At 47.3% G+C, this 15131-nt stretch overlaps 1 protein-coding gene and 1 long non-coding RNA gene across 3 annotated transcripts in view; one reads left to right on the top strand and one right to left on the bottom strand.

Moving 5' to 3' along the window:
- CCDC3 (coiled-coil domain containing 3) overlaps positions 1 to 12308 on the bottom strand; it is a 38314-nt gene extending 26006 nt beyond the window's left edge. Inside the window, exons 1-2 of the mRNA XM_063397036.1 lie at positions 9129 to 12308; positions 7988 to 8162 (exon numbers count right to left, since the gene is read on the bottom strand). Coding sequence (XP_063253106.1) covers positions 7988 to 8162; positions 9129 to 9556 — 603 coding nt within the window. The 5' untranslated portion in view covers positions 9557 to 12308. The remainder of the gene's footprint in view (positions 1 to 7987; positions 8163 to 9128) is intronic.
- On the top strand, positions 8654 to 14546 carry LOC134550383 (uncharacterized). Of its 2 annotated transcripts, none has more exons than XR_010080320.1 (3): positions 8654 to 8774; positions 12324 to 12428; positions 12768 to 14546. It is a non-coding gene; the product is annotated as an uncharacterized LOC134550383 (long non-coding RNA). The 2 variants fall into 2 exon arrangements; XR_010080321.1 differs by lacking the exon at positions 8654 to 8774 and adding an exon at positions 9201 to 9337.
- The last annotated feature ends 585 nt before the right edge of the window (positions 14547 to 15131 follow it).

Raw genomic sequence — 15131 nt, 5'->3', positions numbered from 1 at the left:
ATCCTTTCCACCTGCTGACCTGCAAAGTATGGATTTGCACATGAAAAACACCCAACTCATCTACAGACTTACAAATTTACAGAAAGGCATGGTGGCTCCCATAACTGGACTGAACAACACATGTGTACCTCCCTCATTAATTTTGGCAGATCTTGTTCCAGAAACCTTGCCCAAGACTCATTCTGAATGTATTCTCCAAGAGTTGGCTCAAAACAAGGTCTAGGAAAATCCAAACAGGTGAAGAACCATGTGCAGCCAGCTCTGATGTTTGCTTCCCTCTCCTGTTCCCAACCCAATCAAAAGCACTGGAACAGCTCCAGTGTGTTACTGGAGCAGGATGCCAGGACTCAGATTTGAGCATCTTTCAGTGGCTCCCAGGCAAAGTTGGTACCTCCATCCTCTGAGACTGAAATGTCACAGGACAAGTATAACTTGTAAGCATGACTGAATCCAAAAAACCCCATGATCTGCTTCTTTGGACTGTACATTCTGTTTTGCCTTGGGATAGTAAGATGATACTTCCACCTTAAGAACACCAGCCTCAACTCTTCTCCTTGGAGAACACGTCCCAGCTATCTGGGGAGCACCTTCAGCAAACAAAACCTCTGCCAAAGAAGGGGATTTGGCTGTGGACACAAACTCTTTCAAGCACCCATTCGCTGCACCACTCAGTTTCACAGCCCAGATCCCCATCAACACTTTCCCTGCACCTCTCCCTTCATCTTTCACAGCTTCCATGTGGTGGGATGTCCCTTCTCATTCTCCCACTCTGGGGAGGCTGTGAACAGGAGGAAAGCAGAAGTGTCACTCACACACAGAAAAGGAGACAGTGGACTCAAGTCAGCCTCCTCATGTCTCCTAGCTGCCACTTTTCCCATGACAGTGTCATCTCCAGAGGGGATGGATGAGAGGTCCACTACTCACAATGCTGCAATTCCCAGCCCGTCTTCACATGTGGATGCTCAGGGTGGGCTTCAACTTTCCCACTGCCCCCTTGAGGGAGGTATCACCCCCCTCAGCCACTTCTGTGTTAGCATAGAGGGAACATGACCAGCTCAATGAAAGTCCCACCTCTCCTACCTCCCTTGGCCCTCAGTTTCAAAGGCTCCCAAAAAGCTCTTCATCCAGCTAAGAAAGCACTGCAGCAGGATTTGTGCCTGTCAGCACAAATCCAGCACTGCAAGTCAACCATGTCTGGGCTGGAAAGCCCAAGGGAACAATATCCCTGCAGACAACTTTGGATCTGAAACAGAGGAGGGACAGCAGGGTCCCTTCAGCCCCACCCTTGTGTCTCTCAACACACAGAGCTCAGCCTACAACTATCAACTGCCTCTGTGTCCAGCAGCCAGGCGGGGAACCCAAAGGTGTCCTGGGGCTGGGGTCAGGTGCTTGTTCACCACCAAGTTCAAGTACAGCAGCAGATAGCCTTGTACCATGAAATATGGAATGATTTAGAGCGTCTGGCAGAACTTCATTAAAGTGTGACTCTGGATAATTAAAAGCAGCCTGGAGCCATGTGGGTCTTCCTTCCCTGCCAATTCCTGGAAGGATTGCTGCTTCACCCTTCGAGGAGGCAGTAGTACATACACACACACACATACCCTGGTTGTCTTGGCATTTCCTTGCTCAGCGAGCTGGAAACTGGATATTTTTAAGGATATTATGTACTTGGATGTGCCTGAGACACAGTCAGAGAGAGACCTGCTCTGGAGTAATCTGCATTGCCTGATAGGCAGCAAGTTGGTCCAGACACGTTCACCAGGAGCTGTGGCACTCTCTGGGACTCCCCTGTTGGTACCAGGAGGGTGCCAAGTGGCGGTGTCACCTCTGCACTTCCCCACCAGTATGGCTGCTATGGGGGATAAGACTTCAGATGGCTGGGGAAAAGCTCCCTTTTCAATCCCAAATTCTGACTGTTCACAAATGATACCAAATCTGAGGCTCCCACGTTACATCAGATCATCCCACTGCATTGTGTATGAAAATCAGCCAATGTACCCCAAACAGAAATCATGTGCCTCTAAGAAACAACTGAAAATCCGAGATATTGCCCCATTTTCCTCCTGGGAAGCACTGCTCAGAACACCTTCTGGGTGTTATAAATACTATAAAGATCATATGCAATGGAAACATCTGTGGATAAGGCTATTGTGTATTCCTTTTTGATCTTTTACTCTGCATTTTATCAGCCTGTGTGCATGTGGAAAGATAGAAAACTGATAGGGATATGCCAATCAGAACTCTAAGAGTCCCCTACCACAGCCTGGGTGTGAAGATTTGGAAAAGAATCAATGACATTTCTGTGCCAAATGACTCCTAGAGATGTAACCCAAACGTATCAATTGTCTCGAGGTCTTCCCTTGCCCCAGATCCTTGTCAGCAGTTCTCCATTTCATCTGATATTGCTTACATGTACTCTAAACACAGATCGTAGGGAGGGGATACACCCTGGGTGGGTTTCTGGGAGGAAAACAAAAGAGCTGTAAATCACTATGAAAACAACCCAGAAGTGATGGCACTTTCTATCATGCTATTAGGCTCATGGAGAAACAACTCCTCTAACCAATAGCAGGGCAAGAAACCACATGTAAAAGATGATTTTCAAACCTCTGGATATTGGACCTCACTTTAATGCTATTTTGAGGTCTTTTTGCCCTTGCCACATAGCACTGTTTTTAACAGAGATTATTTTGTGTTTCCCTAGTGCTTTAAGTCCAGGGAAAGGAGAATGTTTAATGCAGCTCATGCCACAAGCAAACACAAAAAGCCAGTACATGGGAATTAAAGAGAACTTTCTCTACTAAGCCAGGATCCTACCTGCTTTTTTTTTCAGACTTTTTCTCCTAAAACTGCTCAGTCTGGACTCCATGACCAGCATTTTCCAGTCTTGAAATTTATCTCCCAACACGTGGAGTGGAGAGGAAGCTCTGCAAAAGCAGAAGCTCTTAACTTTAATAAGAGATAAAGAGACTACATTTTCATTTTACTTTTGTGGATAACGTGGACAACACAGTTATCAGCTTATTTTTTTCCTAGTGGCCAGGATTTGCAAGGCTCACAGAGCAGAGTCACTTTTGGCATCAGCAATGTCCATCTCAGCCACTACAGGAAGACCTCTGGCCCATGCATCCAAGGAAGCTCAGGCTCTCTCTGGACAGGATTCTATTTAATCACTTCCAAAATCAGGGTGGGCTGAAAACTTATGGGGACTTCCCCAACTTTCCTTCTTTCTTCCTCCTCTCTGGGAGATGAATCAAAACAAGTCCCCACAGCAAACATTGTGTGAACAAGCCCTTCTCTTGTGGGCAAAGAGCTTTAGTACAAGTCACTATTTCTCTGTGGCTTGTGCCCCTGTGGTGCTGTGAAGTGTGACCAATTGAGACCCTCTACCATTCACCTGGCTGAGAGCATCAGGAAAGAGCAGGCTGGGACCAGCAGATCTGCTGCTGCTGCCCACAGATGGGCTCAGGGATTCCCCCAACCCAGTGGCTCCCAGTCCATGCACACAGGAGCTGCTAAAACACAGATAAGTTTGAAAGTATTTCCTCTAGTTCCACGGAGGAAGAATTTAATTTAATTTAATTTTTGCTTTGCTCAGTAATGGCAGTTATGGCATTTATGCAATTACGTTGCTTTTCTTATCTAGTTCCCTTTCCAGCTGCTCCAAAGCCTTCCAGGTGTCCCAGTCAGGTCATTCATCTGTTACAGCAGCCATGGTGCCATCAGAGAAGAAGATCCAAACACGAAGATGCTAAACAGATATTGTAGACTGCCAGGCTAACCCACTAATTACCTTCCTTTTTATTTGGGACACTGGCTACTCTCATAAAAGCTCTGTTATTACCCAGATAAAGCTCTGGAGGTCTCTCAGAAGGCAAATCCATTCATCTACATCAATTGATGTAATAGTGTGATTGTGGCTATGCTGCTTGAGTCCATGCAGGGAGAGGCTTAATAAAAGTTATAGTCTCTCCCTGCAATCTCTGAGCTTACTTGAAGCTATTAGGCTCCTTAATTTCCATGGACTTTATCTCAGTGCTCTCACTTGCTCACAGCTGGGCTGACACCTCAACATCAGTCCCTTGTTGTGATGCACGAGGAGTTATTTTGCAACTCTCCTGCACACATAAAGGGGCAAGCCAAAGAACACATTCCTTATCAACCTGTTGACAAAACCAGTTCAAGCCCCTCTGAATAATAACTACAAGTGCTGCTGGAGATTTCTACTGTCCTTATCAACACCAGACCTAAAGTCACTTCTTGTGTATTCCCTTGTGTGCAGACAAAGCAACAAGGTCTTCTTTATGAGATCATAAAACCCTGCAGAAAGCCAGAAGGAGAAATTACAGCTCCTAGATCTGCACTGAAATAGTGAAATTCTGTGGGGGGGCTAGATTTCAATGCCAATGTGCTGCATTATCTCTTGGGTTTAGAAGCAACCTTGTGGAAACCACTGCAACAACGAGCTGGAGTAAAGCAAGAGATCTGCAAACATCACCAAGGGGCTGAGCCAAAAAGTCAAGAAGAAGCCACATTGGTATTTATCTTTGCAAATGTGGAGGAAAAAATGCAAGTTCCTAATGAAACAACAGCAGGAGCTATCATTGCACTCTGAAATGGCCAGAACAGGCGCCTAAGTGAATTTATGAGACTGTGGGGTTATTAGAAAACTATGGAAAGCAGTATTTGGCTCTTAGCCCAGACTGCAAGGGGCTTAAAAATGCAGCTGGAATTAGCTTACAGCAAAAGCAGCAGGCCCAGGATGAAGATATTATACTCAATGAGATGTGCCTTGGGTCTGACCCCTTTTCATCACACGCCACGGGGCTTTCCGAAAATTAGAAGCATTTTACTGTGATGGAAAAGGCAGGTGGCACATCCCAGTGCTTCAAAAAGTTCCTGCACAACTCTTTGCTCTTTTTTGCATCATCAGACACATTTGCTGAAAGGAGGAAAAGGAGCTGTCAGTGTTTTCCTTGTTTCACACCCTGAGCAGCCCAGACAAGGCTGCCTGCTTGCAAGGAGCACTGCAGACACAAGAGGCCAAGCAGGAGGACAACAGGTCAGTGGCCACTTTAGGGTCACCTGCTCCATGGCCAGCTCAAGCACACCTTGCAGAAGGGACCTCTTGCTAGGAGTAGTATTACATAAGGCAAAGACACTCATCCATCAGGGGATTTTCTCATTCTGCCTGAGCATTCCAGAGCTGCAAACACAAATTATCCATTGCAACTGCATGTGCTTCTAGCACCAAAGTCTCCCTTAAAGTGCCCACCCCAGAAATATATCAAGAGCAGGATTCCAAAAGACTTTCAAAGCATGGGATTTGGCTGTAAACAGAAAATTTCATCATTCCTTTATTCCAAACCTCCTCTGGCCTGCTGCATTTTAAGTTGTCCTTGCATACAGCTGTTCCAACACCTGGAGGCAGACCCTACCTATGAACTCCTGGAATGAGACTTTCATCCCTTCTGCTCTGAATGTCTCAACATTTCCACCTCTCCTCTCTGACTGCACAAAACATTCATGATGTATTTTAAATAATATATGTCAGTACACGGCAGCTAGTGAGATCCCTGACTCTTTACAACAGTATCAGCCTCATCACACAACCCTTCCCTCTCTTCCAAGCTCTTCCCAACTTGACACCATCACAGAACCCCCTTTTGGATGTACCCAGGCTCCCAAAGAGGTTCTTTTTCAAAAACTTCAAGAATAATGCTCTGAGTTATGTTCACTGTGCCATGAAGCTGGCACACACCACACACGTCAGCTTAGGAGCCAGCATGGGGCAGCTCAGCCCAGCACATTTGGAAACGGAAATTGCTCACACGGTGACGGGATGTGAGCAGACACGGTGACAACTGGACAGACACCACTAGATGTAACAAGGCAGAGAGAGGAGGGAAAATAAAGAGAGCTGTACCTAGGAAAAGCTTCGGAGCAAATTCCTAATATTGCAGCAGCCAGAAATGTCATCCCTTTCCCAGGCTGGGGCACGCAGGCGCCGGGAGCCGGCGCTCGGCTGGGCAAACACAGATGCAGGAGCTGAATGGGAGCACAGTCAGCCCCAACTATTTTTAACTGGTGCAGAGGAAGCTTTTACTTTTCATTATGAAGGCGAGACAAAGTGTCCATCAGTTGTGCTGACTTTGTTCACTGGATGGGTGGGGGTTGAAGCACATAAAGCCCCCGGCCCCTGTCTGTGGGACCAGCAGCTCTAATCCCCCCCAGTCTGCTCACAGCTGCACGGGTCAAAGAGTGCAACAGCTGAAATGCACTTTTGATACATAGATACACATGCTGAGGGTTGCCCCAGCTTACCCTGGGGGTTTCTGCCTGGTGATTTCCATTAAAGCTGACCGGTGAGATTCACTGCTGGCATAAACGAGCACCAACCCATCAAGATCCCTTACATTTAGCACAGCATGGCAAAATAAACAATGCAGAGGCATCACAAGCAGACACTGGCTGTTGGATCTGGTGGTCCCTCAATGCCACTTTGCTCCTCTGGAACAAAATCTGTGGGTTTGGCAGCAGCAGCACCTTTACTTGCCAAGTATGTTGCTTGTGGCATAGGGGAGCAGGGAGGGCTGGGAGAGAAGAGGGAGGGCTGGGACCAGGGCTCTCCACCTCCCCCTTCTTGCCCAGACAGGGTTACAGCTCTGCAATTTAATTGTAAGATAATTAATTTCCTCTTAAACATCAGTTTGTGCTACTGTCCACATACATATATTTGAACATATATATAAAAATATATTTGATAATACTATATACATGAATATATTCCATACTTCCTCCCCAAAATATCAGCAGCCAGAAAACACTTGGGGCATCCCAAGGAGAGGAGCTGTGTCACTGGCCAGATGGCCACAAAGTAGCTCAAACTTTGTTTGCTGGCATTTGGCCAGGTGGTGAAAGGAAAAAGCTCAGCCAGCTACTGAATTTCCTGCATCCATCTCCCAAACAAGCCACTCACACATCTGCTGTCATACATAAACATCACGCCTGGGGTGAATCCACAGAGGACACAAGTGATGACACCTGTCCTGTCCATCCTGACATAGAGAGGTGCTTAAAATGTTCTCAGCTACCAGGGGAAACCATCAGCCTCACAAAACAAGGTCTGGCACTAAACCAGCTCTCCGAGTTCCACTTTTTCAAAAGTATATGCACATCCAGAACATGCACACACATGACAAGTTGCTCCTCTCTGCCAAATAAGCATTTATTAAAATCCTGCATTTATTACACACATTACAATCCCATAAAGGGGCTCAGAAGCCACCAACAGTGGGCATCTTTGGATTTTCCATACGTTCTTAAGGGAGGATTGCCTAGAGAATTAACTGCTTTCTGTGGTCTTCCTTGAAAGGAGAAAGAGACATTTCATCTATCTTGTTCAGAAATAAGCACTGATATCCCTCACAGGAACCCTGCTCTCATGGCTCACATGAAATGTGCCCTCAAGAGTCTATTTTTCCCCAGCTGCTACAAAGGCAGCTCAGGGTGATCAGTTCAGTAGACTTTTATGCTGTTATGTGGAGTCAGGCAAGAATAATCCCTTACAGTCTGACACGGTCCAGGCACTGCTCTCGCTACATGAGATGGACACAGAAGTTCAAAAGCAAAGATCTGCTCCTGAACATTTCAGCTGAAATTAAAAAACGAGGTCTAGAGATAGCAAACCAGGAATGATCTGGGTGGGGGAGGACAGGATCACAAATAATATTATTTTCAACCTATTGCTCATGAACAAGTTGATACCAAGCTTTGCTCAGGTCCACAGGAAGTTAAAAGGCTAACACAGAGGTCAGCTTTGAAAACAATATTTCCTCACCAGTTGTTACTTTACTAGTGATACTACCCAAGGAACAGGAAAATCAAGGACCTGCTGCTCTGTACTCATACATGTGGTTCACAAAGGACATGGGAATGCCTGTGCCCACTCTGAAAACAAGCACTGGGAAGAAAAAAAATCCCTTACCCGGTTGTCCTCTTGAATCTCCCAGTCACTGGAGAAGCTCAACACGTGCTGTGCCTGCGAGCAGTTTGAAAACTGGAAAAGGCTGGCAAACATCCTTCTGTTCTCCTGGGTGTCGGGGAAAATCGCCTCCTGGAAGTTGACTCCATGTGGCAGGAGGATGTAGTTCTCATCCATCCTGGAACACAGATTGCAAGGGCAGCCCACTGTGAGAATGAACAGCACTCTCTCTCCTGCAGAAGTCACCTGTCATACTTCAGCCTGGCTCAACAAAAATCACACAGACTTTTAGCCGGCACGTGGCTCTCAGCTCTCCTGGCATGTAAGTCACCAAAATGACAATTTCCACCACAATGACTGGATCAGGCAGCAGCAGTAAGGACCAAACAGGCTCCTTCCACCCAGCAGACACCTGTGAAGCCCCATGAAGGAGATAAATTTGTATTTTGGGCCGAAGTTTCTACTGAATTTTCATCACTTTGCCCTTGAGCCCAGAGTTTAAGTACTCCTTCAAGCAGTCAATAAATAACTTGTGTCAACAAAATGTGTTTAAAGGTGTTGCTGCAGACTAAGCCCTAGACAGCATCAAAATGAGTTTTATTACGCACCCAGTGTAAGAATATACCAAGTATTTCAAAACAAGCCACTGAGCAGTATTTCGCAAATGCTCTTGAATGGAAAGGTCATGGTGATGGCTCTGTTCCCACATTGTGGTTTATTTTCTCATCTTTCGATGAGCCCGAAGTCAGGGTTTGACTGGGACTCGGGAGAGCCGATGGAAAGCTATCGGGTGAGTATTTGCGGATGGGTTAAAACTCCCAAACTTCGACAAACAGGCGCTGGCCTCTCTCCAGCTCCGTGACTGCCCCGCCGTAAAAACAAAAGCAGCAGCAGCTACCTACGAGCTACTCCACAGCAGCTCCCCGTGCGTGCGCTGATCGACAGTGCTGGAATACTACGGGAGCTCGGTGTTTCGGGTTTCTCTTTCCCTGTGAAGCTGTGGTGGAAGCGCAGAGGAGAAGGCAGCGGCACGGAGCGAACCCTCCGGGCAGGGGCGGGCGCGCATCCCCCGCCCGCGGAGATGCCCCGGAGCCGGGACGCGACATCCCAACCCCTCCCCGCGCCTCCCCACCCCGGGACTCACCGGAGGAAGAAGAAATAAGAGTAGCCCTGCATGACGGTGTGCGAGTGGCAGGAGAAGTAGCCGAGGCCGGTGAGGTTGAGGCGGGAGCCGGCGGGCACCTCCAGCATGCTGCCCCACGCCTGGTCGCACAGCAGCTCGATCTCGGCCGAGTAGAAGAGGTCCCCCGCTGCCTGCTGGGGGCCGCCGGGGGGGCCCCTCTGCCAGGGCAGGTAGTTGTAGGCGCCGTAGGGGTCGGGGTGCAGCGCCAGCACCCGCGCGTACACGATGATCGCGGCCAGCTCGGCCCGGCAGCCCTCGCTGAGCGGCCGCCACTCTGCGGGCAGCTGGCAGCCGCCCCCGGCGCCCGCCCGGCCCCCCAGCACCAGCACCAGCCCCAGCACCAGCACCGGCACCGGCACCGGCACCGGCAGCGGCAGCGGCAGCGGCATCGCGGGCAGCTCCGGGCCGGGCGGGCGGGAGCTGCCCGGGGCTCGGCGGGGTCGGAGCGGGGGCAGCACGGCCCGGAGGCGCTGCGGGCTGCCCCGGGGGCTGCGGGGCACCGGGGCCGGGCGAGAGCGCGGGGAGGCAGCCAGGCGGAGATGCGGGGGGCTGCGGGTGCACAGGGGCCGGAGGAGGAGCGGAGGGCGCCAGGGGCAGATGCCCGGAGGGCTGAGAGCCGAGCGGGCAGGGGTGCGAAGGGGCGAAAGTGCAGAGGGTGGAGGGGCAGGGGGTGTACGGGGACAGAGATGTGAGGAGAGGAGATGCAAAGGGGAGGGACGGGGAAAGGCAGAAATGCGAACGGGGCAGAGAGGCAAAGGGGAGGGATGTAAGTGAGAGAGGTGCAAAGGGGGAGGTGAAAAGGGAGGGATACAAAAGGGAGGGATGCAAAGGCAGAGTTGCAAAGAGGAGGAATGCAAAGGGAAGAGGTGGACAGGACGGAGACTGCAAAGAGGGAAGATGTAGAAGAGCAGAGATGGGAAAGGCAGGCACAGTCCGGGGTGAGGGCAGCCGCTGCCAGACACTCCTCGGACCCGGAGTGAGCACTTGGTGGCACTCAGGGCTTTGGAAGGTGAAGGTGTGGCTCGTAGGGGTTTGGAAGTGCAAAGGTCCCAGTGGAGGAGACTGTGCACAGCGCCCCTAGGAAAGAAAATCCTGGGAAACTCAGTGTTTGTGTAGAAACTTGTAATTCTAGTCACCCACTTCCCCCACTTCAAATGAGGCTGGAGAAAAACTCTTCCTAGCAGTAATCATTTTCCAAAATACATCTGGTGAGCAAGGTAAAAGTAAAAAGTCTGGTCTCGATATATTTTGACTTCCCACTGCTTCATCCTAGAAAAGTCTGATGCAGCTTAGGGCTTCTCCAGCCTTTTGGCAGATAGCTTAAATATTGACCCTCTCCCCACATACAAACTGCTGTGGAGCTTCTCACAAGGATCCCTGGGGGCCTTGCACCACTCACAGCCTCTTTCTATTTCAGTATTCTCTTTTTCCCACATCTGATCTCACTTGGAATAATAGTCAGGAATGGGCATGCTATGCTTCAAATCTTTGGGAGCTTTTTTTTTGTATGAATATCATGGAAACACAGTCACAGTTAAATCTCTCCCTGGCTATAAAGGTTACTCAAAGTCTGGCAGCATGTCCTGACTGGTTCCTTTAATTTTACCCTTCATCTGTCTCCATCTGCCTCTCCAGTCCTCTGCAAGGACTAGGAGCTCTTGGAAGCAGAAGGTGCCTCTTTGTTCCATGTTCCATGACCTGGCATAGGAGGGTCCTTGTGCAAGACTGGGGCTTGAAATAATGTGCAAAATAACAAATCATCAGTTGAATAATGCTGAGTCAACTTCATAATAGTGAGACAAAACATCTTCAGTGGTGTCTTCCTCTGGAATAATTTCATCAGTCTCATGTGTGTGCTGAAGAGTTTAACAAAGTAGTATCCATATTTCATGATGGCAATATGGTATAATGTATTTCATCATAGTTTTATGCATGAACAGCAAAATTGATTCTTGCTAAAACAGAAACAGATTTTGATATCTTTTTTTCCCTAAAAAATTTCAGAATGACAGATAGAGTCTTTCTAATTTTTTTTCCTGATTCTTAAAGATCAATGAATTGCTTCCAACTTTCAGGAAAAAAGCTGAAAAGACAATTTTGATTTTTTTTAAGAAAATACCCTCAAGAAATCCCAAAAGACCAACCAGCTTAATATTTCTTTCATGTTAACCATTAGGGAAAACCTGCTTTTTCCCTTGGAACCTGAAGGGACAGAAGTGTGACAGAGAAGATTTCAGAGCCTCTTTCAGTAGGTTTTAGAAAAATAAATAAAAAATAAAGAGTAAAACAAAGAATTGAAGCTGTTGTTGACTTAAAATAAAGCTGAGGCAGTTTTGGAGGCATTTTGTGCAACCCAGTTTAAATGGAAGCTTTGATACGAACCTCAGGTTTCTATTGAGAAATGGTATCTTGAGATACTGGCAAAGAATAAAGAGACAAGTGGTGGGAGAGATGTTCAGCCCATCCTAGGTGGTCTCTCCATGTCTGTCCATGTCTTTCCAAGTGGTATGACTGGTGTCAGAGCCTGGCAGCTTCACCCACTCAAATCTTGTGTTCAGTGTGGGCAGCTATACGTGAGTGTTTTATTACTTCAGTGCCACTACTCCAGAGACAGAGCCCCAAGAAGCTGAAGAGATGTTTGTAACCGTAGGTTGGTTGGTTTTGTCCAGGGAACCAAATTCTCAGCTTGTGTGAAGTGCAGTTGCTATTTCCTCTGTGTATACATACAAGATTGATATCTTCTGGGTAGAAAAGGCTCACATTTAACTTTCATCTCTGTTCATTGTGTGTTGCAAGTGAATAATGGTCAGCTGTCCTCAAGACTTTGGAAATATCTAAGCTGTGATCTGTTCTGCTGTTCCTCACATTTCATTTAGCCACATAACATAATTTAGCTGGGAGGGAGGACAGGGTGAGAAAGGACAGGCAGCTCACAAACAAAATATGGAAGTCTTTCCTTAATGCTACTACTAATAGCCTAAACTGGTTATAATTGACCTAAGTGTTTGAATCAGTGAGCCAGCTCAAAAAACACAACAGCATTTGTTGGTACACTCTGATCCTGGCTGATGCTCTCCAGTTTGCTTTTTGGTGATGATTACCAGAGTGTGGATGTGAATAATTAATATTCTGTGGAATTTCTCTGTCATTCTGCAGAGTGGCCATGTCAGCATTTTGAGGATGTAGCAGGCATCCATGGAGCTGACTCCAGAGCTGAATGAGCTGAAAGGGGGTCTTAGCCATAACTCTGGGGCAGACACAGTAAGTGTGCAAGTCTACACATAAAAATCCCTCTCACGTGGAAGTGCCTGATTTCCTTGGTCTCTTCCATTCATGTTTGCTGGTGCTGTGCCCACTGTCACTGTAAGGACATGAGGTGACTCATCTTCTCCCATGCCCTCTGTCCCCAGCTGAGACCTCTCCCTGTCAGGAGTCTCTCTGGAGATTTATCAGTGTCCAACCTTTCCTTCCCACACCAACAAGCTGATCTCTACGCTGTTTCAGTTCATTAGCAGCTCTCAGATGGGTATTTTGGTAAAGAGTTCAAACCACCTACATTCAATGATTAATGTGATTTTGTTCTTAAATTTCTCTCCACAGATGCATCATCAATTTTCTTCTCTCTTCCTTCATTTCTGAGGTACTGAAAAGTAACAGGAGCATCTGAATCCGTTCCAGGAGTCCTTTCTCTTCCAGCTCTAGATAACGAGGAATTAGTGACATGAACTAAGGATTTAAAGCCCTCCCTGGAGACTGCATCCTTCAGATCTGTGTTTGCTGTTTCTCTGCAGGGATCCACTGGCTGATCTGAGACATTCTTCAGTGCAGTGTGAATACTTTTATGCTGTGAGCTCAGCGTGGGTCTGACAAGTGCTGTAGCCAAAACCAGCTAATCAGAGGAGCACCAATAGAGCCAATTACTGCTCAGGCTGCACTTTCAGCCACCCATGCATGTGCCACAGTTATTCATTCACTTCCTCTGCTTAGATAGTCTTGTAGACTTTGAGACAGCTCATGATTTTCCCAGGCAGGAGCTCTTCCCTTTTTTTTCCACACATTTTTTACAGATATTTAAATCAAAGGTTTCTCCCCCTGGGCTATGTATTTTCTTTGCTGTTTCTGTGGCAGGTGATTGAAACCTTTTAATAAAACGTTGCTCTGTTATGTCTCTCTTCGCCTGTAAAGTGTTGACCGAATTGAGCTTTGGCCCAGGTATCAAACAGGAGAGCACAGTGCTCAGGCTGGCTCCCTTTCTGATGGGTGTAGGTGATCTGAAACCTCAGCCCAGCTGTCTTTTATTTATATATCTGCAGTGATTCCTTTGTAGTCCAGCGTACAAAATATCAAACCCAGATTTTTTTCCCACCGCTCTTTAAACTGGGTGACCTACAAAGATGAGTATTTGGCTGTGCTAGTGTCCTCACAGGAAGAGATGTTTTTGTTAGCTTCTTCTATCTATGCTTCTCTAATTTGAGTCATTCTTCTCATAGTTTGACATTTGGTCCATTGTATTTAACTATTTTTGTACCAATACTGGGCTGGCTGATTCCTATTTAAAAAAAAATCACATTCCCTGGCCATAGTCCTTCATGTTTTTTCTTTTGAAGAGTAATCATGACCATGAAGAAACTGGATCTATTTTTGGGGATCAGCTGGGAATACACTGTTGTCTCAAAGAGTTTGGAAAGATTTATTTTACGCACAGCAGTAAAAAGATTTTCTATAATATCAATTAGAATTCAAATGGAAAAGTGAGTAGAAGGATCAGGTAGTTGGTATAGATGGCAATCTTTGGCTATACCTTCACTGTATCTTTCTTGTCCCCTTTGGCCTTTACCCTTTCCCCTGTCCATCTTCACAGAATCATAGAATGGGTTGGGTTGGAAGGGACCATAAAAATTCCTAGTTTCAACCCCCCTGTCATGGGCAGGGACACCTTACACTAGACCAGGTTGCTCAAAGTCCCATCCAACCTGAGTTAAACACTCCCAGGGATGGGGCATCCACAGCTTCTCTGGGCAACCTGTTCCAATGCCTCATCACCTCTCAGTAAAGAGTTTCTTTCTAATATCTAACATAAACCTACTCTCAGTTTGAAACCAATCTCCCTTCTCCATTCTGCCTTCATTGTGGTCACTGAGTCCTGCTCTCCTTTCCCTCTGCCCTGATCTCTGTCAAAGCTCACCAATTCAAATGCAGTTTCCTTTGGATCTGAACCTCTGTCCTGTTAGCTGTGTTCTGCTGCTGAAACTCCCATCTTAGTCTGGCTGCTTGACATCTGGGGACATCTGGTCCTCAAACCTATCATGTCTGAAGGGGAACTGTTTTTCTCTTATCCATCACTTGGACTTACAGCCTGGATAACATCCTCACTTTTGGCTTCCCTCTCTATTCTCAAGGTTGTGGCGACACTTTCCCTGTAGCCTCTCCCAGATGTTTGCCCTTTCCTGCCAGTCACACAACAAAGATGTTTTTTTGTCTCATGCCTGGAGTCCTGCAGCATCTTTTCCTGAGCACACCCAGCCTTGGCCCACTGCTGCCTATCCAACTTACTACCACACCCAGTCCTTTTCCAGCCCATCATGACTGAGCATGTTTACCTCCCATCCTTTCCCTGGATTCCCTTGGCTTACCTACTTCCTCCACCCTCTGTTTACAGAAGAGATCTGAGGCAAGGACTTCCTGGGCTCCACATTTCTGTAGCACCTTGTCCGTGAGCCGTGACTGCAGGTCCAAGAACAAGAATAGCAGCAACATGCAAGCTGCTTCCAGCCCAAGGCAGCAGAGGCCAGGAGTTGCTGTGCTCATAAATCTGCTCATAAATCAGTGTGAAATGTGCTGTCTGAACGCAGCTCCCAGTGGACACACATCACATAACACATACCACTGACACAACTGGTGATGGGAAAGACATCCAAACAGAGCAATCCCACAGCTGGGGAGAAAGGAATAAAGATATAATAA

The sequence above is a fragment of the Prinia subflava genome, chromosome 4 (assembly GCF_021018805.1).
Source record: "Prinia subflava isolate CZ2003 ecotype Zambia chromosome 4, Cam_Psub_1.2, whole genome shotgun sequence".
Lineage (NCBI taxonomy): Eukaryota > Metazoa > Chordata > Aves > Passeriformes > Cisticolidae > Prinia > Prinia subflava.
The sequence above is the reverse complement of the archived record's forward strand: the minus strand, read 5'-3'. Positions and strand labels throughout refer to the sequence as shown.